The sequence below is a fragment of the Seriola aureovittata genome, chromosome 18 (genome assembly GCF_021018895.1).
Source record: "Seriola aureovittata isolate HTS-2021-v1 ecotype China chromosome 18, ASM2101889v1, whole genome shotgun sequence".
Lineage (NCBI taxonomy): Eukaryota > Metazoa > Chordata > Actinopteri > Carangiformes > Carangidae > Seriola > Seriola aureovittata.
The window spans coordinates 18,849,458-18,874,782 of record NC_079381.1 but is presented as its reverse complement, the minus strand read 5'-3'; the positions used below and the strand labels follow the sequence as shown (position 1 = coordinate 18,874,782).

Genomic DNA, 25,325 nt, shown 5'->3' with positions numbered 1-25,325 from the left:
GTCAAATCCACGAGTGCTGAGTGGTCATGTAATCTTGTCGTGATGATTATTGACTAACGGGTTAGAATGTCAATATTTTGCTTCGCTGATTGTCTGTAGTTTCATTTTTTGATGTTTTGCTTATGCAAATAATTAATGTTGATCAACTATAACCGAGTAGATTTCTCAGTTCTCATCAACAGCTGCCAGCTTAAACTGTAACTTGCTGCAGCTTGTTGAGCCACTGTTCTGTGAGTTCTAATAAAAATGGCAGATCTTGTGATTTGAAAATAGAAACCTTATAACTTGAGAGTTTAATTGTTCACCCCAGTTAGTAATGCTGCACATGTGAAGCATATGTTTGTAGGGCTGGGCAATAAAACGATGAAGATAATTATCATGAAATAACTTTTCCTCGATAGAAACATAAGACATGGTCGATACAACGTCGAAAGAACTCACTCATCCATGTTTTTTGACATGACGGTACGTCAGGAGTGGGAGAGAGATAAAAGAGAAAATGACGTCAGAAAATGTTAAAGAAAACTCTAGCGACAGTTTTACCGAAGAGGACACCTTAACGGACACAGCCCAAGGCTCAAAAGAGCAGGACATCCTTTAAAGAAGGGTCAGAGGAATTCGGTAGTGTGGAGATACTTTGGCTATTGAAAGTAAGAAGAAGCAGAGTAGCGTGTCGAAAGCATGTTCGCACAATGACAGTTAAAATCTTTTTTTCCATCTGATATTGAGTGATATGAAAAAAAATGATCATGATAAGATTTTTTTCCATATCGCCCAGCCCTACAAGTACGTAAGACACCTTTCTCACTGCTAACTGCTAGCTACTGCTAATGTTTGGAATGGCTTTTCAATCACAGTATAATAGTGTGTTGAGGGGTGAAGGCTGTGACTGTGTGAGGTGTGGGCTGTCTGGTTTTGTGGATACCCTTGTCGAACTAATGAACCTGCTGAGCTGGCTGGAGGTATAGGAGGCAGTGTGGACTGAGGCAGAGCAGAGAGAGTTCCCTGGTTCACTGGGCCTGTGATTTCCCTGTGGGGGGTCCTGCTATGGCAGCAGAGCAACTCTAACAACTTCAGATTCTGTCTCTCCTCGCTCTGGGTGGCATCAAGGAAACAACCACCAGCAAAAGTAGCCAAGCCCCAGATGTGCTTCAACCATTTGTCAGGTCACATACCTAAACATGCAGCTAGCAGATGCACTGATATGTACAAATTCTGTACCAAGATACATGCGGCATTTTAACTTTTCCTCTTCGCATTCTGTATTTTACTCAGTTTTACTTAGTTTATGCATGGGAGCGTTCGCCTGTACAGATGTGAACTCTCGCAGCACGAGATGTTTGGTGTTAACAACTGTAAAATATATCAAAATGGAGTCTGATATATTTGTGTGTGTCTGTGCATGTCTTGCTTGTGTGATCGTGTGCTTCTATCAATCCTGTGTTCCCCTTAAACAAGGGTACAAGGGTGGGAGTAGAGGGGGGGAGTTATTCACTTTATCAGGACAAAAACAATCCCTCAGAATCATTGATTTCACTTTGGTACTGCTCCTCATAACAGCGTCGCCTTTATGTTGGCATGCATTGTGTTGAATTTCAAAGCCTTAATCCTTCACTGTTTTTCATCTTCAGCGAGCATGCTCGTTTCACACACACACACACACACACACGCGCTTTTCTAATTCCGCTCCACTTTAGATCTTTAGACCTTCTTATCAATATCTTTTACAGCTTTGGACACATATACATAAGCTCTGTATGGTTGAGACCCATTGCCTTAGCATTGTTGAATTGTGGGATCAAAACGTAAAGTGGTTCACAGAAGTGTAGGCCTATTGTTAGAATGAAGGTATGAATGTGTGAGAGGAGTGTGTGTGTTGGTGGATCAAAGCGGTAACGAGCCATTACTGTCAAGTCGTTACGTAAGTGAAGAGTGCTTTTACATAGAAAGTGATTTAGTGCCTTAATGGAGCGGTGTGTTATTTTTTTTTAGGTTTCCTGCTGCAGACAGATGGAGCCATTCTGTGTCACGTGCACGTTTACAGTAGCCTGGCGAAGCTGAGGCTTTACTATCGTCTGAAGGTTACAAACGAAAGCAGCTGTCCCATGTGCTTGCGGCCTTGCTCATCCTCCATCCGCCTTTTGTTATCTGACCCTCACTCTCCTCAATGTCTTTTTCTCATTTTCTCCCTTTCTATATCTCTTGCTGACATGAAGGGACAGGATATTTCAATATCAGATTTCTGGTGCTACAGGGTGACCAGCAGAGGCCTTGAGGGACGACGAGGCAGAGGCGAGGAATGACGAGCAAGAATGAACAGGAGTCAAAAAAAAGCAAAAGAATAAAAATAAAGGCCAGAGTAGAGGAATAAAAGAATAACCCAGAGTGGAGTAGAAAAGACACAGGAGGGTTGGAAAGTATGAATCACAGTAGGTCTCAGATCAGTGTTGCGCAGACACCAGGCTAGCTGGGGGCACATGTACCTTTTACAAGATGACGCAGATATATTCCAGCTGCTCAAAATCCCACATACCTCCAACAAAGGATTGTTATCAGATATACCACACATTGCTGTTGGAGGAGAGGCACTCTTTTTCCACAGTCGACTCTTGGATCAGTTACAAGCCTCATCACAGAAGCCCCAAAGCATCACCACAGGCTCACTCGCATCCAAAACAACAGCTGCAATAGAAAGTAATTGTAACTAATTGATACGTGATTCTTGGTAATTGTGTTGATTTTGTGCACTGCATGCACTTTAGGTTTGGTGCGCCTTTGTGTGTAAGAATGAATGTATGTACACACACACACACACACACACACACACACACACACACACACACACACACACACACACACACACACACACACACACGTCCACATATATGTGTGGGCAAACATAATGGAGGTGTCACACTGTTGGGTTCCTCTCTGTGTCTTTGGATGAATGTGAAGAAAGTAAAGCTGAGTAGGGAACATTAAGAAGGCACCGCAGGGCAAGGTTATACTCTACCTCCCAGAGCATGTATTGACAGATGTGTCAGCAAGCTGACCTGATGGGCAGGGTTTCACAGCAGAAGAACTAAAAGTGTGAGAGGGAGGGAGAGTGGGAGAGTGGGAGAGTAGGCAGGGTAAAGCATTCGATTTCCATCTGTGGGACTCAGCCCCTCATGCATATTTGTGTGTGTGTGTGTGTGTGTGTGTGTGTGTGTGTGTGTGTGTGTGTGCGTGTGTGTTTGTGTGTGTGTGTGTGATATCTGTTCGAGAATAAAGAGTCATGAGGTGAAAAAAAAACACTCAAAGGAAAGATAAATGTGTGTATTCCACCAACTATTTTATTCTGGAAGACTGTAATATCGCCACTCTGCAATTTATAATTCACTTCCCTGCTAAATCATCATTAAAAATGCATTGGAAATCACCTGCGAGTGGCAGAGGAGAGATGTGCAGAGCTGGGGAAAAAGGGTCAGGTGGAAATGAGGTAGAGCCGAGTGGTGGAGTGAGAGATGAGAGAGACATGTGTTACACAGTTCAGTCATCTTGACCGACAGCTAGCCAGACCCATTCCACTGACTGATTGTGCACTATCTCCATATCTCCAATGAGAAATGTCCGATATCCTCCTGGTGACTTCAATCTGAGAGTTAAAGAGCGCAGCACACGGGACCCTACAGTCTTGATCAAATAGAGATGCGAGATTAGGGGGCTGTTTTTAAGGGAACATACTTCTCACAACACAATAGACTTTTTTTTTTGTTCCCCGGTCTCATTAATCAACGCTCACAAAAACTCTTATGCATGCAAGCACAACAAATCACCTACACAACACGAGCGTATAGTTGCCTTTTGTGATGGGTTACGTGTCTGACTAAGAATGCAGACTGAACAGTAAATAATAAGGGAATTAATTAGACTGTAAAAATCCAGTGAATAATTTATGATAAATGGAAAAGTTTAATCAAGCAATCAATCTACTCCGGCCACTGGATCTGGAGCAGAAGAACATCACGGGATGGAGGGTGGGGGAGGAGGCGGAAGAGACGGCAGTTTTAACTCAATGTAAACCACTTAAACACACAATCACACTGACAACTGCTGTATTGTTAAAGAAGTGATACTAGTGTGTGGCACCTGCTCCGCTGCTAACGTACAGAAGGCCGTTTTATGTAGGTGTTAAAGCGCCTGTGATTGAGCTGCATTGCTCTCTAACTATCTCATACTTGGTAGTGTCTCCACATTTACATTATTGGTTCTCCTCTGAGCCAAATGGAGCCATTTCCGCTGAAAACTGGCTTCATATATTTACCTGCTAATGATTTGCTTAAGCTAACAGAGGAAACATTATAGCATCATTATGGGCCAGGCAACATTAGGTGTCTGAAGGTTAACAGCAACATTAATTGACTAAAAGGACGAAGACTGAGGAAATCTTTGTTGTCCTTGTTAAGAGGTATTCTTGATCTGTGAATTGGAAGCAAGAATTAAGTGATTGCCTCGTTACTCGATGCCACAGTCAGTGAGTGTCAGAAGACCGCGATGACCGGGTCATTTTCACAGATATATTTTAAGGCTCGGGGATAGTTTTTAACAGGCCAAACACAAGAGATGAATAGATACTCCACACCAAAAGTCTAATGCTCTAAATGTATGAAAAGCATATTTTCAGTATAACTCTATACTATGTTCATACAACTGAAACAGAAATACATTTTTTGTGATCAACAGAATGATAAGAAAACTCAACGAAATAGGTTAGGTGAGTGACGGGTGAATGAGAAACATATCAGGAGCGAGGATAGTTATAGGAGAAAGATAAAAAATGAAATGATGCATGAAAAATATCCAAAACTAGACAGAGAGGGAGGCACAAAGAGATGCAGAGATGTATTTATTGCCGCTATCCTATTAAACAGTTATGACAAACTCATGGCTAATATATTAACAGACTTATCCACCAACATCCATTATTTATTCATCATCAAAAATTCAATCTGGCAGACTGTGTGCCATTATTCAGATGTGCTGGGGGAAAGTGGCACATTTGAATAAATGAGGAATTGTAGGGCTCACTCCCATTGCTTGTTGTTATTCCAAAACCCTCCCTTTAAATGATTCAAACATCAAATCAATCAAAAAATGTGGGAGAAGGATTGATGTAGAAAAAAAAAATCCCCTCCCTAGCTCACATAGCTGGAATTTATTATGTCTTCTGGAAGAAACATTTTATTGTTCTTGACCCATTTAAAAAATAAAAAAAAAGTCGAACTTATCAAAACTGTTGGAAGTAGCTCTGTCATACACCATCTGGCTTGTGTTTTTCATTAGCAGAGAAAGAAAACATTATGTTTTCTGCACATTTCGACTTGCATCTCATTTCAGGGCAGCTTGTGAGCCTCTGCTATGGCTGCACAAGCTCATATTTACTATATTTGGTTTGTCTTGTTTCCTCTGGTGAAATTCTGCACCTCTCGGCAATACCTAAGTCTGAATGAGATTGGATATGGAAATGTAGAGTACTGCGGACCACTAGTTTCTGCTGATGTTGTGGAACTTGGCAGCATGGAGAACAGGCCATATTCCTTAGAGAAACCAACTCTCACGCACACACTCAGACACTTCTGTGCAAGCAGACACATAAAAAAAAAAAACAGACACAGATACTCTTCAGTTAATGTAATACATTACAGAAAAAGCAACCACAGTAAAACATACACATTTGAAGTGTGGGAGAGATAGTTGAAAATGTCAGTTGTGCAAAAAGTATGGGAGGAGGATGCACTGTAAAATATAGAGGCAACAGTTCATATTTCACATCTCTAACTCTACATGAATCTGTTACTAAGTGCTTTTCTCTAATCTTCCTACCACTAATGACAATGCTAATCTTTAGTGAGTATAATGTTTACCGTGTTCACTGACTAAGTTAAGCCTGTTTAGATACAAACAATTGTTAATTTGGACTGAACACACAGTACAGCTGACAGAGATTTCAAACTTTAAATGGGCAGCTTACATTTTCTTTATCACAATTTTCCTTACTGACATTTTGTCTGATGCAGGCAGTTGACACAGTGACTACATTATTCATTCAAATGCCACAACCACACAGTAGTTGTTTGGCTTTTAATGTTAATGTTTGGTAGTAGCTGTTCTGCTGTTGTATGTGATTGCAAATCTCTATAACCTTTAGAAAAATTGGCCAATATTTGAAGACAAGGTGACCAGCTTTGTGCTCTCTTATATAAATATCTCAATCCCAAACATTCTGTATAAGCCTATCTTTAAGCCTGTAGGCAATATCTTAAAGGGGCTATTTGTAAGTTTTGTAATTACTACATAGCCAATGTTAAGCATCTATGACTGTTTACTTCCAAGAGCTGCCAAAAGCTTAAGACAATTAATACATTCTCTGAACAGCGCTACTTCTTCTTCAGGGCAGACTGGACGTTACAGTTACTCGGTATCAGAAAGTGACTGGCCGGGGCTAGCTGGTTAGCATGCTAACTTCAGTAGAAGAAAAGAAGTGATAGAAATAGAAGCAAAACAAGAGGGTCGCTTTCCACCAATCGAGACAGCTCTTGGCGAGTAATGGAAAGAAGTTTGATGCTGAACTTGCAACGTTCACAAGTCTTCTAGACCGGTAAGTAAACAGCTGTTAATGCTAACCATGGCTATGTAGCAATAGCAAAACTTACAAATAGCTACTTTAAGGGGGTGAAAGTAAAAGCAAGAATGTCAGGTGTAGTGTCTATCATTTTATAGAACTGAGGGACAGTCTGTCCAGTTCCAGTTTTTCCTGTTCACTCTAAACACACTAAATTTGGAGCAATTTCATGAAATCCGGGCTACGCTATGCATTTCAAAGTAGCTGTATATAAAAACTATACAAAATGAAGCATTGGCGGCAGATTTAAATTATGAATATAGAATATAAATGCGCATATAGAATTGAGTACCATTCTAAGCGGGTTTTGAGGATGATGGACAGAATTAACGGCTCCCTGAGACCAACAGTTTACCCAGTCTTGTTCCACAGAGGGGGAGAAAAGGTCGACACTAGCATGGCAGTATTATATTAATAATCCTAGCGTTACAATTTATGGATGTCATCATAAATACAGTTTAACCTCAATCACGGGAAGATTAATAAATCGTAGCAGCCTATGTCAATGGAAATTCCCATTTATTGCTAGTATTAATTCATGCTGTCATAGCCAGAGTCGTTATCTATTGTCCATATCTGCATTTTTGTGTTTTTTGAATCTTTTTTGGCTGGTCAGATATTATGTAAAATGGATGTACATTGGAAAACTATAGCTTAAAAGGTTATGCTTCACTTTGTGTTGGAATTCTTAAATGGACATCTCCTGGCTAAGTTGTCAGATAACCGGCTACTTGTAGTTCCAGTCTAAGATAGTCTGGTATTGTAAAAGGCCTTATAGAGCTTGTCAGAACTGTACAGTGCCTCAGCCATTTGTCTGCCACCTTTAGTCAAATCTTTCTTACAGATGCAATGACTAATAGATGAAGTTTGCAAGAGAAGGGGATGGACTACAGAGGGTGTGAGAGAACTTATTAAAAAAAAGAAAAAAGAAGTCTAAATTCCAGAGATTTCAGAGAAAAGTAGGTCTTAGAGGAACATATAGAGAAAAGTAAAAAAAATAAAATTGAGGATGTCTCAATTTTTTACAACATGATTGAATTTGTGACTAGATGGGAACAATAACACATAGTCACATAATCACTGACAAACTGTTCTTTCGCTTGTTTTGGTTCATACTGTGTCTTTCTTTAAGCCTCCTCGCATGTTAAACTTATGCTCGCTCTCTCAGCCTCTCTCACCGTGGGGAATGGAATCTGGCTGGCTCCTCACAGGCTTCCATAATGTGCTAACATAAGAAATCAATCAGACTCACACTCTTTCTACAGCCCCTCAGCTCACACTGATTTATTGCAAATGTGTTGAAGATGAAGAGAGAAACTCTTTAGCACTGTGGGGCAGGGTGGTCAGGGGGAGTAGATGTAAGGGGAGACGGATGACGGGACGCTGACAGGTTTGGGATGAGAGGTGAGGGGGGAGGAGCGAGCAAAGAGGAGGGATCTATGGTCTGCTGACCTTTGTTTTGATAGGCTGATGCTGACCTCAGGGTCAACGCTCTGTCTGTCATCAGCCAGCCTCGCAGAGAAAATGATGATAATGTATTTTATATTTTAGAGGTGCTGTGATGTGTTTGCTGTGTGCTGTGGTTTTCTAGTATGTAGGGCATGACAGCTGCTGTCAGCTTGTAGCAGGATGGGTCAGGGGTCACAGAGATGGTGTTGGCTTGGTTTCCCACCAGACTATCAGTAACCTAACTTGGCAAATTTATAGACAACTGCATCACAGTATTTTTCATATTATATTGTATTTCTCATTGTACATATTTCTCATCTTTCTCATCATCTCACCTGTGCTGATCCTTCTGCTATGATTATTTGTTTTACGAAATGTGTGAGTCACCTTCGCATCATAATCTACTTAAAACTTTGACTTGACTCGATGTTTGGCATTTTTCAAATGTGCCCCTGATTCATGAGTATCACTGTTGAAATGCGGTGTCTATTTAAAAATGTCAGCTGTTTTCTAAACAAAATTATTACCACATTAAAATGGTAATTTGTACCTAATGCATTTTGTAATGGCTTTTTGACTGTTGTTACTGATTTGAGTCACTTTCAATCTCAATGTTTTTTTAAAACTCAAAACAAATTATCTTGCCGTTGCCACTCAATTATGATTCAGAGCAATTTCATATTTCATGCTCACACAGCTCAGGGGGGATATCTGGAGGGATGCCTCACCAGTAAATATTGTTTCCTATTTTATACATCTCTAGAGTGAAAGGCTTGTTTATCCGTTTTGGAAAAGATGACTGTCGGAGGTGGGGGGGGTGGGTGGGGTGGTAAGTAAGAGCTCAGTAGTAGCTTGGTGTGCTTATTTCATGGCCATACACTTAGAGACACCAAAGGGGGCTGATGGAGAGGAGGATTGGAGTGGATTACTGAGATAGGACAGCACTTGTGCGCGAGAGAATGAAATCTTATTTTTATATTAGGCTTTCATAAAAATACACAAGCAGGAAAACATACGTCTGTCTGTGGCCATATGCAGCTCAGCGGAGTGGCTGATGGGGCCCACTCTGTGCGGGGGCTGCGAGTCTGATTGAAGGGGTTAAAGAGGAGATTAAAGTGATAATGTACATCTCTAATCCCCAGCACTTTAAGAGGGCAAAGAGGCGAAACTGCCTCCAACCAAAGAGCTGGACATGAGGAGGGTGCATCAATGGCCATCAGGGTCAGCCGTCACCATGGCAACAGATTATTCAGAATAATTATCTGCCATATGTGCCTTGTCACAATTAGAAGTTGGCTGTGAGCTGGGTCATGGGTCAAATGCTGATCAGAGTATTGGGGTGGCGACGAACACTGTTTATTAGAATAAAGTGCAGCTTGCTTATCACATCTGTGACATGAGCTGCAGTCACACAGCCTCTCTCTCTGTTTCTTAGCAGAGATCTGATGCTACGAGCTACATCACTTTGTTGCAGTGGCTTACTCTAAATGTCGTCGCATGCAAGCCTTTTTTTTTTTAAATAATAGATCTTACAAAATGAAAATCTGGAAATGAATAAAATGGATTTATGATTTCAAATCACAATACTAAGCTTCTTGAATCGACTTTTTTGGCTGAGTAGCAAGGAAGGGAAATGACTGTGTGAGGAGAGTGCGCAAATGTGAGCTGACAGAGGCTCTGGGGAAAAAAAAAAAAAACTTTTGTGGTTTGTTCTCACGACCAAACCTTCCATTAGGAGTCCAGACGTTTTAACTCATCACTGCAGTTCTCCCACAGGAGTTATACAGAGAATGCTTCATTTCCCATAAAGCCGTGTTCACACTAGTACCCTGGGAAAAGCAGCAACAAGGTGCAAAGTGGTTTATCCATTATGGTGGATCATTTATTCTGTCACTGTGGCTCATGTGAGAAAAGTCATTTGGATTGAGATACGCCGCCATGCTGTTTACCGTCCTGTAAAGCAGAGCTGCCATTATCAACTTTCTAAATTAATCTAGAAAAGTTATTCATTCGAGGAATATCAAGTACAACAGCTGTGATTCTGGCTTCCTCTGCTAATTCTTAGGTTTTACTCATTGTCATCATGTTGGCACATGGAGTCGTCCTGCAACAAAACATCCTCAAGTCACCCGTGGAAATCTGTATTCAGATTGAGCCTCTCTGTCTAATTGTGGATTTGGTATGAAATAGTTTGAGGACCCCTGGGGGAAGTGCAAAACGTGACAGTGGCTTAAGCAGTTTTTAAAACACTCAGGATACCTCAGGCTTATTACTGCAAGCTGTCAGATTGTGAAAAATGCACAGTGACACTGCTTTTCTCTGCTTTTCTCAAATTTGTCACATCCTGCCAGGCAGGCTCACAGGTTGCAGGCACTTCTGACACATTTAGGAAAGAGCCTGGATATGTTCAGACAAGCCACTTAAGTTTAAAACACCAATTAAGCCCCATGCACTACTTATATCTGTGGTGTATTAGATTGTCACCCATCACTATTAGGAGACATTGGGAGCCCTCTGGCATTCTGGAAAAATAATTACATTCTTTCTGCGTCATAATTACCGCCTTGAAAGTGTCTGTTTCGCGCACTAACAAAAAAGGTTTTTACTCTTCCTCTGTCTCCCCAGTCCTCTCTCCCTGAGCTCTGCCTTTCTCATCTCTCGTCTGTTGTCTCTCTAGACACTAATGAAGTGGTTTAATCTGGTAACTCCAGAGGAATTGTCGGCAGAGGACTGCATTAATTAAGTTCTTGTGTTTCTTTGGTTTTAAAGTTTCCACATTTTCAGAGTGGGCTCACCATATAAACATGCTTGCCATTACCACTTACAGGTGCTTTGTCACAAGACTGTAGGGATCTGCATTGCGTGTGCTTTGTGTCAACGTGTTGACTAATCAGTCGAAATGAAACTAATGCAGTTTTGTGCCGTGAAAAGTTTGATAGCACATTGATTTCCTATTAGCAACACTCAGCTGACTGCGTAATCTCTATAGGAACTGGCATTGAGCTTCGCCGCTCAGCTAATATTCATGCTGGAAAAAGAATACATTCTTATTTTTTACCCTTGAATTTATGATCCTACAAAATGTAGCAAGTTAGTATGAAAAACCTGTCAGACATGAACTGGTTGTGAGTAATTATATTGTTCCGTTTGGGTAAACATGGTGAATAGCTTGTCTGTTACATCCAGAACGTGACTGATGTTTAGCACCTGCTAACCACAGTCATCTGGTCTTATTTATGCAGTAACTCTACTTTGATTTAGTCCTTGCCTCCTTTAGAGTGTTCATTTGGATAACATTTCCTTTGACGTTGCCTTACTGCACTCGTGGGGAAAAAAATGACAGTTGTGGCAGTTTTTTTTTTTATACACAACCAGCCAGAGAGCGAGCCACTGTTTCTGCTTCATGTTTGCCAGCTCCTGACTCCCAAGGATTCAGACTGTTAACTTTAGATCTTAGCTTTTCAAAATAAAGTGTACCTCCATTTTACGTCTCTCTCCTACACTGATTGTCACAGTTTCTTTTTTCTTTTTTGTTTGGACAGTACAGCGCTTGATGCTAGGTTACAATTTGGGTTGCATTAACTCTTCTTTCAGCAACTGTTAATGTCACGGCTTTTTCAAGATGCTCTAAAGTATCTCTTCTAGTCATTTAAAATGTTAAGAATGCTGGTGTATGAAGTGTTAACTTGCTGCATAATTCCTGGATAATGTTACACATCTGATTACAAGGTTGCAATAACCAACACTGAAGAAATTTGAAGCTTGCATGTATCTGAAAATTTTATCCCAAGAGCACTCATTAAATTTACCATCTAGTGTTTCTGAGCAACTGCATAAAAAAGGGGGAGAAAAAAAAAAATCATCTCATGAACCACAGGTCAGGATGACACCAAATTTGGCAGGTACATGTTCCTTCATGTAGTTTGTGGAAAGCTTAGTTGGGATTCTTCAAATACGAGGGTCAGATCATTAACAGCTTTTGTGAGAAGAAACAAAGAAAAGAAAAGAAAAAAAAAAAAAAAACTGTATAATATATTCTCCATTAAACCTGCATCTAGTAAGTGTATCTGCCTGGTAGTTCATTTCACACTCTTTTTGACATTAATAGTTTCCACTAAGGTGGCTTTCCTCATGAAATGGAAAGCAGCGCATAGATGCTTACAGCAATTATTTATTGCAGTGGCGGTAGCATGATGGCCTGTGTATTTTTACTTTATTTTACTTACTTTATTTGTTTGCAAGGTCAGAACTTTACTATGTAAACTTATTATCTAGCAGTAAGAATCGTTGCCCTTTTTAGTCTGCTCTTTCACATTTATCTGTATTCTCTTTCATAATTTCAAAACGTTTACTCATACTCACACTTCCTGAAACTCTCATTCTCAACAAGTTATAGAGTTTCATAAACATTTCCATGTTGCCTCTTGAAAAATCAGTGATCAAACCCTCCCCACACTCTGCATGAAGAGGCCCCTTCATGATGTGCACATATGCCAATTTCAGAGTATGTACTGCACTCGTTCACCATTGTAAGGGAAGGGTTATTTTGCACAGAAATGTAGAATGCTTCCATTATACTGAAGACCCTTTTGAGAAAATTGCTATTGTATTTACGAGTGGTGCCACTACAGTCGTAGCACTACACTGCATCCTGGGTAGCTTTATAACCGCTAACTAGACTCCAGTCAGAAGCGTAACTGTCGCAGTCACTTTTAAGGCAGATAGTTCAGCTTAGAAAGCATAGAAAGGCGAAATATTGCACTCCATAGGTTAAATGAACCGTTATGTTTGTTTGTTTGTTTGTGATAACACAACTTGACTAAGTTCAGTTTATATAGAAACCCGTGACCTTAGAAGACCAATATCCAATACAGCACAACCTCCCCTCAGGGACAGAGTGAACACACAGCACTTACCACCCAATAGTACTCAACCAACACATTTTTTGGTCACGCAGTGCCACACACACCGGTGCTAATACATTCAGTTTTTCATATGAATGAAGTGCGGCACACACACTCAAACTCACACTTACACACATATCTCCACAAACAGTGTCAGTGAAGGAGCAAACATCACATTTGTCTCGCACCATCAGCATCAAAATCCGACCTCGTTACCAAGGTCAAACTATCAAGGTGTAGGGTATCCCCTGCATATAGCCCCAGACACAGACACACACAAAGAGATCGATGGACACAAAGAGACAGACAGAGACACACTTGCACACACACACGCACACACACACGGACACACACGCACAAACATACACACATGTGAAGCCGCTGTAATATGCTACAACTATAAGTCATTTTTGCAAGGTAGCTGTACCATGAAGTGTAGACACCAGTATCCGTAACATGCATGTATTATTTATGAGCGCCTGTGTAGTGTGCACATAGCGATGTATGCAAATGTACACATTAAGGAGTGTCTGCCTTCTTATCACACTGCTATTAAAATAGTATGGCTGCGGGGCGGAGATCCATCTTGTCTTTTAATGGTGTGTCTGTGTGTGCAGCGCATAAAGGTGCGCGGGTGTGTTTGTGTGTCTAGGTATGTGTGGCTCTTGAGCTTGTGCATGATTGCGCTGGTGCACTTAACCGTGCTTGCAACTGCAATCAGAACTGTAAGTGGCCTGCAGTTTCAAAAGGAGAAATTTAAGTGGGGATGGGGAAAGAGGTAGACAAAGATGTAAGCCTCTGAAGTTAAGATGTGATGAGAGTCCTTTTGATTATTCCTCACAAAGGTAAAGCAAATAGCATCATAATTACCTCCTTTCTATTTCGTGTAACAATGACTATGTTCCTTTAACAAAGATATCTCTGTTAGTGTGCGTTGAGGCAGCATCAGCAACGTGGCCATTGTGCTCTTAAGGAGTCTCGTGGTGCAATAAGAGTGTTTTTACTATCACATAAGTGCTTCTTTTGCATTTATAAGCCCCTTATTAGAACAAGTCCCGGCTGGATGTGTGCTGTATGTGTGTGTGTTGATGCGCTTGAGGTTTCAGTTTTTGGCGTTTTATGCAATCGTACTCAAATCCTCTTTAACTTGGCCTGCATCTCGCACATGAAAGTTTAATTTCAAGTCAAGACAAGTCAAGTTTATTTGTATAGCCCAGTATCACATTCAATGTCTCAATGGGTCTCATACAAGCCCTCAGTAGCAACAGTTCCTGATTCAGCCCAAGCGCTATAAAGAGGACAACGGGAAAACGCCACAAGAAAATAAGGATTAAAAAACAAATATGGTTGATCATCTATCTTCAGATGGATGGGAACAGCAGGACCAGTAGTAAGGGAAAAGGACATTAAAAATAAGTGGAAAAAACTGTTGTAGCAATTAGCAGAGATATGTAAATTGATTTTTAAATGTCTAAATGTTTGGAGCCCTGTCATATTAAGGCTCTAATAAATTAACAGATGGGAACATAAGCAAGAGCAGCCTCAAATCATCTGTGTCCTCAGAGAAGAGAGAGGTAACAATATAAGCCATAACACCCTTACAAAATTGAAAGCCCTCTCTCAATCCTGCCGTTTCACTTCACGCTCACAAAGCAGCCGTTCTGACCTCACAGTGATTGTGTGCTTTATAATCGCGGCCGCGGTGATATGTTTTTGCATTCCAGTGCATGCGTGCGTCTCAGGGACAGTGGGTGACAGACTCACTCCCTGTGTGTGGCCGATTGCAGTGCGAGCTCCAAGGACAAGCAGTGGAGGGTAGAGCGGGTGATTTGTCTCTTAGGATTGAACTCATCTCCCTCGGTCCCCCGCAGGCCCCTCGTCCCTCCTCTTTCTCTGCACGCTGTCTTATTTTGAAGGTGAAGAGCATTTCTCTCACTGTTTGCATGCAGTTCATTGTGTTTGGCGAATCTAAACGGTTTACGTAGTGTGCCCACTCGAGGACACATCCACACACAGAGGACATTCAGATTCACATAGATCTGCTAAGTAAAGTGAGAAAACATAATCCTTGAGATTTTTCCTCGGTCTGCTTTGAATATAATATGAACACAACTCCTGTATGTCTCTTCTAGGTTTTTAAAATTGTGAAACACAAATCCTGTACCCTGTATTCAATTTATTCCCTTTAGCTTAGCAAATATAAACCTACTTCATGCATTTCTCATTTTGGGTATCTTAACCCACTGCCTGTTCTAACTGTGGCATGTTAAGATGTGTTTGTTTTGTTTTGGCCAGAGGGCAGTCTTGATAAGGTGTGCTGAAAGATATAATTTACACCTCTGAAATAGATAATCTTTGAGCAGATGCAACCAATTAGTAAAGGAGAAGAAATCCTCTAAATGTAGAAGTTGAAAAACAAAAAATAACCTCATAAAAAGCACTCACGGACAGATATTCTCTAGTTATTCACTCTATTTAGCCAATAAGCAAATGAAAAGTAAGTATAAACACAATTTGGACAGAAGGCATGGAAAATAGATCAATGATGGATCTGCCATTGTTTGATGCCCTATATTATCTCATGTACTTAGTATTGTTAGCAAATCACAGTAGTGTCTCTCCTTCCACACTCTATAAATGTTATTCGTGTGCCAGTGGTCGAATAATCCAAAATAAAGTGTCCGACACTGTCATCAGCCATCAGCTGTACAGGGAATAGTCCTTTTGAAGTCTGTAAAAGCTGCTGTGCCGCCCATCACATCCACAATGGCAGTGTCCTCTAAAATTTCCAGACCCAAATGTCTGTGCTCTGCAGAACAGAATATAGATGCTGGCAAAGTAAACACCTCTCTCATCATATTCAGCCGTCCATGCAACATTCTTCTGTTTGCCACTGTTGTTTGAAATCCATTTTGTTTTATGGAGGAGGTGGTGAAGGTTATGATATTGTTTTGTCTAAACTTCACGGTCCTATTGTGGTCTATTTTTATTATTTCAATGCAGTATTTTTTTCAAACCATGTCTACTGCAGATGTAAATCTGGGCTAATTGGTTAAACTGAAACTTTTGACAGTAAGGTCCACAAAATTTCGATCATCTTAGAAGAAACACATAAAGAATAAACTTCTAATGAATAGAAACTAAATAGCTAATAACTCTGCATCATGGACTATATATTACATCATGACAAGGAGTTATTTGTAAGTTTCGCTATCGCTACATAATCAACGTTAGCATTAACAGCCGTTTACTTACCAGACTCGAAGAAACGTTGTGAGATCAGCATCAAACTTCATTCCTTTTCTCGCCAAGAACCGTCTCCTGTGGTAGAAAGCAACACAGATGTTAACTCTTGTGTCTATCACATCTTTTCTTTTACTGAAGTTAGCACGCTAACCACCTAATCTAGCGCCTCGTCTCTCTCTGTTAGCGACTCATTGCTACCTCCAATCTGCACTGAAGATGTATCGCTGACCAGAGGGCATGTTATGTCCTCTTGGCTTGTAAATACAACGATGGCCAAAGCTCTTGTCAAGCAACAATCACCACCACCCACTTCCTTGAATCGTTCCCAATTAAATGTGGATGGCCTAGTAAATAGCACATAGCAAACAATCAACATTAAGCGAGTTACTTGAAAAAGTACCGAGCAACAGCAGCTAGCTTAACGTTGGTGCCGCTGGCTGCACACAGCACTCCAGAGGTTCCATCGTCATAGAGAAGCTCACTGTGAAGTTCACACACCCTCCAACTCTGAACAAAACCAACTGATTTCTGAATGCAGGCTTACCAGTGAGAACGTTAGAAAGCCAGCTACACACAACCAACCCCGTCTCCTGGAAATTATGTCTATCTACGACTAAAATCCTTTTTATATGTAATCCAGAAAAGTTACGTATTTGGCAAATTGCAAATATGTTGATAGTGAATGAGACTGTCCTCCTGTAAAAAACAACCCAATAGGTAATCTGTGCAAGCAGCTTATCATGATCCAACTGTAGCGGCTGCAATAATCATGGCAGAGTATTGAGGTGGATGGAGGGGTCAACAACACACAGGACTTTCACAGAGGAAACCGCTGTTTGTTTCCTGTTTGAAACTGATAATCAACATGGTTTTTCTTAATCATGACTGTTCCTCAACCATAACCACCTGTTTATTATTCTAAGGTTGGCTCTCTTTAAAGAAGTAGTTGTTTTAACCAACCACACGTTTTTTTCCTAAACTTAATCAAACCATGACCGTTCCACAACTGTAACCACATTTATTATTGTTACCATGATGGCCGCTGATACATTCCTATTTGTCGTATCAGTTATGTACATATAACCAAAACCACAGTATTTGTCTGTGATGTGATCTCCTGGCGACATTGCTACCATTAATAAATGTAGCTCTTCATTCATTCATTCATTCATTCATTCAAAAAATATGTTTTTGAACATAATCCATCCAGTAATTATATTTCCTACAAACTGGGATTAATTACTGAATTCCAAATTGTGATCCCTTACACTACCTGTTACTGAAAAAAGTAATCATAGTAGAGTATCACTACCAATAATAAAATTTAACTTCCTTTTTATATTTAGTTCGTGTTAGTTAGGCTGCTAGTTTTGTTTTCATCATCATTGCATCATTAGTCTGTGATTTATTAGCTCAGCAGTAGCAGAGACAGAAGCCTCAAAACAAGATCTTTACTGTCAGTTTCAAAGCACATCTGCATTAATACTCCCATCTAAAGGGACATACTTTATATTCCTTCTTTATTTGCAATGGAAAGCTTGATTGGATTCATCAAAGAATGAAATGAATGTTACAGGCCTTGTTGTAAATTGTTAGATTTCCATCTAAACATTATAATGTATGTTAACGGAGAAACAAGGTTATCTTATTATTCTAATACAAAAGAGAAATAAATAGACTCCCTAATTGTATTCAGCTATTACAATACCACAGTAAGCTAAAACCTCCACTGACATGTTGTGAATTTTAAGATGTTTCGGCATTTATCTGAAGAGCTTCCTCATTTCTAACGACGGGCTGGAAATCCTCAGCATTCGTTCTGGAGGGATATCACAGCTCTATTCATCCATCCATTCATTCATTTACTCACTGTTAACCCTTCTGTTCCCCAGTGACTTTCAGAGGGCATAGCAGTGTTTACAGACAATACACACTCAACAAGATAATCTTCAGTGTGAACCTCTGTGTGAACTGTGTAAGGGCCTTCACACCTATAACAGGTTGCCCTTGTGCTTTTTATTTTGTTCCTGTTCCCCCTTTTTAACTCCCTATTTTTCACCATGCTGTCAGTCTCATTCCCCTCATTTAGCAGTCTGCAAGTCCTGTTAAATGATTAGTAAGCCCACAAGTGAATATGTGCAAAGCCTCTTCCACTCCATCGGATTAGTGAGCAGTAGGCTTAAACACACCTTGCTAAAGTCCCTGTCGCACACACACAGACACGTATAGGTATTCAGCAAAGTGAGCAAATATATTCCAAGAACAACACATTCAAACAATCCAATTCTTAGATAGTGCTGGGAATCGTGCCTTGAAGAATGATGTCCCCACATGCATGGATGCAAACACGTAGGTGCACTCATTCAAAAAGAGTGCACGTAGACATTCAGTCACACCCAGGATGAGTCTGAGCCCTTCCTGTCTTCTCAGACATGGCTCATCAGATAGGATTCTGCGTGTAAGGTCCAACCAATAAAAAGCCCAAATATTCTATTAAGAGTAAATCCTCTCCGCTGGTGGAGCTTGTGGAGTCAGATTAGGACTAGACAAACACTGCCAAGCAGTCATGCCCACCCCGGGACCACTGCCAAAAAGAAGCCCCACAGATACTGGTGTGTCACTGTGAGTGCGTGTGTGTAGGTGCATGTGCACAGGCAGCAAAGAACCCCAGTGTGAGCATTAGCAGGCAGGGGGATGAACAAACTAAAGCTCCGATACGTGCTGCTCGGTGTAATGGGAAGGCAGTGTGTCAGTGATCTGAGTGGGTTGCAGCTGCAACACACAACCTTTGTTCTGTGTGCATGTGCTCATGGGTGTGAGAAGGTGTATGTTTTGCCGTGTCTTTGCCCTCCTGCAGCAAAGCAGGTGTACACTTTTGGCTCCAAATCTGTAGCACATAAAATCTTTAACACAAATAAATATTCGTTTGAATTTACTTGTTAGTCGTTTTAGCCACATCACTGTGGAGTCTGTGTTTATATAGTAGCAGTAGCTCTGTAGCTCCTCTGTGTACGGCGAGCACAGACAGCTGCGATGTTTTAGGCAGAACAGACATAGATTTCTATCGCTGACCCTAAGGCTGCTCATTAGAATTCAGCACACCTCTCGCAAATCACCCCCACCCACCCAACTCCCTCACCCCCCTCCCTATTGCTGCCTGCTTTTTTTCCCCTCTCTTGCTGTCTTACACATTGGAAGAGAATGAATGCTTAAAGCAAAGGGGTGAACTGTTGGTCAGCCATCATAACAATGACTATGTGAGCCGCATACACAGCAACTCACACTTACTAACTGACAAAACTTACACACAAAAGACAACCACTGCTGCACAACTGCATGTGTAAACACACGTCTACACACAAATCTACATTCCCACACACTCGATTAAAGAAAAGAAAGTTATGTTTTTTTTTATATTAATATTAAATCAAATGACCTGAAGTTGAAAGGGGGTCACTGGTACCTGCTGAAATTAGAAAGAATTATCACCTTAGTCACCTAACTCCGCCACAGTGAGATTGTGTCGATGTTTTTTTCTGCCCATGGTGGTAAAAAAAAACTTGTCATATAACAAGCACAAAGAACATATTTAGCCTAAATCACGTACATTCACATACACGCAGACTCATGATTATATGCTCAGATAGAGAACACATTGTGATACATTAATTCTAATGTTTGTTGCATCCATCCTTAAGTAGTTGTTTGCGTGCACATTTACCCACGTGTGTGTGCTTTTGTGTTGGTGTTATTGTCCCAGGCTAATTGAGCAATTCCACAGTGGGAGCAGCGGTGTTTAAGGTCACGGAATGATGTGCTCTCCTGGAGCAGTTAGAAAGCCCCCACTTTCATAATTACTCTGCTTTTATCTCTGCAGCTGCTAGAACTACTCCCAGATACACGCACATACAAGCACATACTGTCTGCTGGAGCATATGAGAATGAAAATGCTTTCATCTACGCACATGAAGAACCCACTCGCATTCAAAATACTGCTTTTCATTCTTTTTTCTTTGGAGTCGAAGGAACTGAGGATTTGAAAAGATATCTCTAGGATGACGCATTGAGCCTGTCATCAACTATTGAATTCAGTGATACCTTTGAGATGCACAGATGCCTATTCAGATCAGTCAGTAATTGTGCAGTTATGTGTGTAGGTAGTTGTAGTTTATCAGCACCAGCACCATTTATCTCTTAACAATGATTTTATATTACAATATAGAGAATATGCACTCACTTTGACCTTTTAAGAAATTTAAATACTGATCCAAAAGCCTGTGTCTCTCTATGTGTATTTGTGCATGCATGCGTGCGTGTGTGTGTTTGTGCGCATGTGCTTGCATGCTTGATTGCACATGTGAGTTGAACAAACGCCAACACTGGTGGCCCTGTCTGTTTGTCCCATGCAGACGTTCTGTGAGTGTGTACCCAGCTCCTCCCAGCTCAAACATCGCTGGTCAGACTCAGAAACTGCCAGGGAGACCCCGGCCAAGGTAAGGCCCCGTCAGCACAACGTGTACATGTCCACACAGGTAAGTATGCATTCGCGCACACAAAGACACACGCTGTACACAAATTAGCTATTTAAAATGAATGTGTCATGCTCTACCGCCTCTGAAGCCCGTGGCAGCGTTTACGCGCCCAAATATCACTTTGTCTTTCGAGCGTCATAACTCCGACATAGTTTGAGTTAGAGAAGTGCCGTTATTTCATGTTTAACTTGAACATTGGCGCTTTTCAACAACCCCATGTTTGTCCACGTGAGTCACTTAATTTGTTCGTTAAAAAGATTTGGACACTCTTACCGTTTGCCTGGCGCCTAGCTGCTCTCTTTCCGTGTGTTTTCCGATAGATTCGCATCCGCCATTTTTGCTAGAGACGTCTAGAGGCACGTCACAGCCACGTCACTGATTTTGACATTCCTATTAGCTCCAGTGTGGCGTATACCCAAAATAAATACAGTATTATTGCGAGCTCAAAGTGAGGAGAAATTGGTTTCTGTAGCTTATTGTAGTGACAGAAAACCGACAGAAGGATATGGCCAGTAACATATTAGTACAGCTGAAGCTTTGGAGCTGATTATTCAAGGTGTAAATCCTGCTCAAAAGAAAAGCATAACTCATGGACAGAAAAAGATAGAAACTTCAAATCAACTCTAGCACAATCCAGACAAATGTGTGCAATTTTTTTGTTTCATGTGTTACTATCCCCTATTGTACTGAACAGAATTCTTTATTAGCTGATTTTGAATCTGTGTAGCACTTGGTGAAACTTTTAAACATAAGGCAAAACACCACGGTACGAAAAAGTCTTAATGCGGGCCTCAGAGGTTTAAAACCACAAAAAGAAAAGAAATAAAATTTTATTAAAAAATTGTATGAAATTAAATTTCCATGTCGTTTTTGATTATAAAGCAGGTGTAGGTTCTATATTAATACTGTGAAAGTATCAAAGTGCTCAATCCACAGAGAAATGCACACAGCCCGTATTCAGAAACTGTGCTTTAAAACAAGCTGTCAGGACTTTCTTAACTTTGTGATGTCACAACAAAGCAGTCACAGCTCTCAGCTATGCCCAAAGCCCGGCCCACCTGCACCCACCATCCAACCATGCAGGATTTGGTTTCTCTGAGTGTTTACCTGAAATCTCTGACCAGCATGTTGTTGCTAGAGCTTCTAAGAGAAGCATGAGAGAGGAGATGTAAAACAACATTGAGATGTTTTCGTTTTATGGATATCAAAACTTAAAATAAAATACATGGCAAGTAAAATATGGGACTTTTAAAACATATTTTTGTTATGTTAGGGGAGGAACATACTTATTCACCATCTGTAACCCACTACTTCCTAAATCAGAGTAGGATTTTTCTGCCAAACTGTCAAATTGTACATTGTAGGTTGGCAGAGGTTCCAGCAAATATTAAACAGGACGGAAATTGATAGCTTGTTGGATGGATGGAAATCATTCAAACTGGAAAAAAATGCAGTGTTATGTAAATGAAATCCCTTCATTAAATCCTATAAATGTCCTCTTGTCTATATATTCCACCACCGCCCTTTCAGTCAAATCAGGGGCACGTTATGAATAGGTGACTTGCTCACCTGTGAGGGGATTATGTATCAGTGGCGACGATTTCCATCACAATCCGCTTTCTCGCTGCTTTGGTGACGGCGGCGTGAAGGATTATTGCATATTACACATTACATTTTGCCACTGAGCGGCAGTGATGGCACAACCTCAACTCGAGGACCAAAACACACGAGAAATTAAACGGGATTAGGCCCTGCAGATTCTTTGAACTGTGCGGAGTGATCACAGCTGCATCGGGGAAAAAGGAGCTTGATTACATGTCAGAATTTGTGAAGAAGAAGCTATGCATTGAATACTGATGTAAAAGTGGTATTCAAGCTCCAGGTGAACGAAATGGGAGAGGAATTAGTGAAAATATGTCTTTTCTGAAATTGTGAGTTTGCGCTTGCTATTTATATATGTGCCAATTCAGCATTTAAAGGTGTTTGTGCTTTTCTGTGCATCAGCGTCAACCTGTGTCTTCCTGTATATGCATCCGTTCGTGTCCGCATACAGTATGTGTGTGTTTGTTTGTGTTTGGGAGGGAGGGAGAGAGAGAGACAGATAGAGAGAGACAGCTTGCAAGACTCCTGCTGCTTTCCTGCTTATCTAATGAGCAGACAAAGCCTTGCGTCCAAGAACTGTCTGCCAATGCTCCTGTGTGGGAGGACAACATCATTTCCACAGAGAGGAATTCTCTCTCCTTCTCTCCCTCTCCGTTTCTATCTTTCCATCTGAATTCCCCAGTTGTCCTGTCCAATCCCATGGTGTGGCGTGAGTAGAGACAGGGAAGGATCTGAAAGTCAGCCACTAATTACAGAGTGGACTCCCGCTGTGAGATTGAGAGACTCATTTAAAAAAAAAAAAAAAAAAAAAAAACTGTGTTAAGAGGACGCTAACATCCCATTCTCAGTGTCATTACCCTACGACAACTGTTGAGCCCAGTTGAGAGATTGTGGACCTGAAGCATGTTGCTTTTTGTATCGTTTGATTTTTTACTGACCATTGAAAAAGCAAATAAGGCAGCAACAAAAACACCTTTTTCTCCCTTCGATTCATTCTCTCAGACTTTGTGTCAGTCTGACCCTAGTAAAAAAAAAAAAAAAGAGATTACAATTGTATTTTTTTGCAGCACAATAGATCGTCAATGGGTCAGTATCTTGAATACACTAGAGACCAAAATGCACCTATATAGAAACAGTATAATCGTCAGCTGTGTGTTTTTTCCCCCATGTGCCACTGAGGGCCACAAACAATATGCCACCTTAACTGACTTTAGTTACCTTCACTTCTGGCTGAATTGGTACAAATTTGTACCTTAAACTATCAGAAACTCCATCATACCTTGTTGCATATTTGGTTTAACATCTGTGGATCATTACGAGCCTGTTACAGCAAATGTGAAAAGTTTCATGGCAAAAATGTGCAGCTCCTGCGCGTGTGCAGACGTCTGTCAGCTCTGTGTGTGTCTTGCTGTCAGCATAATGGGGGCCACCGTATATCTTCCCCATGTTAAGTTAACAATCAGTATGCTGTATAACGCGGCGTCGATGATGGCTTCCACTGATGTCTTGGCCCGCTGGCGATAGAGCTCCGTGGAACTGTTTGAATGTTACATTGCTGCCATTCTGCAGAGTGAAACCATTATAGACATTATGTACAGCACAGACACACACACACGCACGCACACACACACACACACACACCCATGCACACACACACACACACACACACACACACGCGCATTCAGCCAAGTCACAATCTCTCTCAGCTGCACCTGCACTCACATACAGAGAGAGAAAGAACAAGCTAAAAACACTGTTTGACATGCAAGGAGAGATTTCATAGTGCAGTTAGGGTCTACATGTTGAGTTAGAACAAGGAGACAAAAAAATGTTATGTGCGGCAATACTCCCCTGGAGCTCTTTTCTGTGATGATGTATTTGGGTGAGAAAACAGGGAGAAGTGGGAAGGTTCTGATAAAGCAGTGCTCCAGTTTTTTTTTTTTTTTTTTCATGTGCAATATGTGAATGCGCTTGCCTGTCTCTTGCAAGTATTTGGCAGAAAGGAGCTGTGTGCAAATTATGTGTGTGTGCATGTGCATGTGCATTGGAAATGTAAGTGGCATGAAAGCATGTAGTGTCTGTGTGTCTGTACGTGTGTGTGTGTGTGTGTGTGTGTGTGTGTGTGTGTGTGTGTGTGTGTGTGTGTGTGTGTATGTGTGTGTGTGTGTATCTGTACATAGTCTCCAACCCATTTGGACAAACAGAGCCTAGGGGCAGTTTTCAGCGACAGTGCTTCCATACATGCCAGCGGTGTCCAGAAAAAGCTGGCTAATGTGGAAAAAAAAAAATAATGCATGAATTTAATCAATGTACTGAGTAGATCCAACCAAATGGCCTTTTATATTTCAGAGTTAGAAAGAACACATCAACAAAATGTGCAAGGTCATGAAAGTACTAAACACCCTGTCAAAAATGGTGTTCCTCTGCAGTCTCCAATAAAGTTTAAGCTTTTTTTAATGTTAGTAGTCTTCCAGATTCATATATTGTCCAACTCACCAAGTTCATATCGATGTGATGTTTGTTTCATGGGTTAGATTTTTTTTTTTAAATCACCACTAAAATCTTATTATTTTTTATTATGAGCATAGCTGCACACATCAGCAGGGATTTACCAGGCTCAACAAAATGTGCTCACTGGCTCGAGGCCCCATATGCGTTTGTCCGTGCGGGGTTGTGAATGAGGCCAGGGGGGTACAAATGATGCTGATGTGAGAAAATCATCCCCTCACATGAACCCCTTTTTGTGTGCATTTACGTGGGCTCACGATTGGACAAAGGTGGGCTACAATTGAGACCCATCCTCAGATCTGAGATAAGAGGCATTTTCAGACCAACACTATGTAGGCTAAAGATTGGAAGCCCATGTGAGTCCCTATTCACACTTGTTGTCCACAGATACCCCCCCCCACACACACACACACACACACA

At 41.0% G+C, this 25,325-nt stretch overlaps 1 protein-coding gene and 1 long non-coding RNA gene across 5 annotated transcripts in view; one reads left to right on the top strand and one right to left on the bottom strand.

Annotated features, from left to right (window-relative positions):
* The window catches only part of fibcd1b (fibrinogen C domain containing 1b), a 98,662-nt gene that overhangs the window by 5,327 nt on the left and 68,010 nt on the right, over positions 1 to 25,325 (top strand). Inside the window, exon 2 of one of the 3 annotated variants that reach the window (XM_056403593.1) lies at positions 20,673 to 20,795. The exons of 1 other annotated variant lie outside the window; for it this stretch is intronic. In XM_056403593.1, the coding sequence (XP_056259568.1) occupies positions 20,673 to 20,795 (123 nt within the window). The remainder of the gene's footprint in view (positions 1 to 20,672; positions 20,796 to 25,325) is intronic. One more of the 3 variants, XM_056403594.1, reaches the window with a different exon arrangement.
* On the bottom strand, positions 15,472 to 24,278 carry LOC130186448 (uncharacterized). 2 transcript variants are annotated; one of them, XR_008830287.1, is made up of 3 exons: positions 21,069 to 24,278; positions 16,273 to 16,338; positions 15,472 to 15,826 (listed from the first exon to the last, which is right to left on the bottom strand). It is a non-coding gene; the product is annotated as an uncharacterized LOC130186448 (long non-coding RNA). The 2 variants fall into 2 exon arrangements; XR_008830288.1 differs by lacking the exon at positions 21,069 to 24,278 and adding an exon at positions 19,753 to 19,805.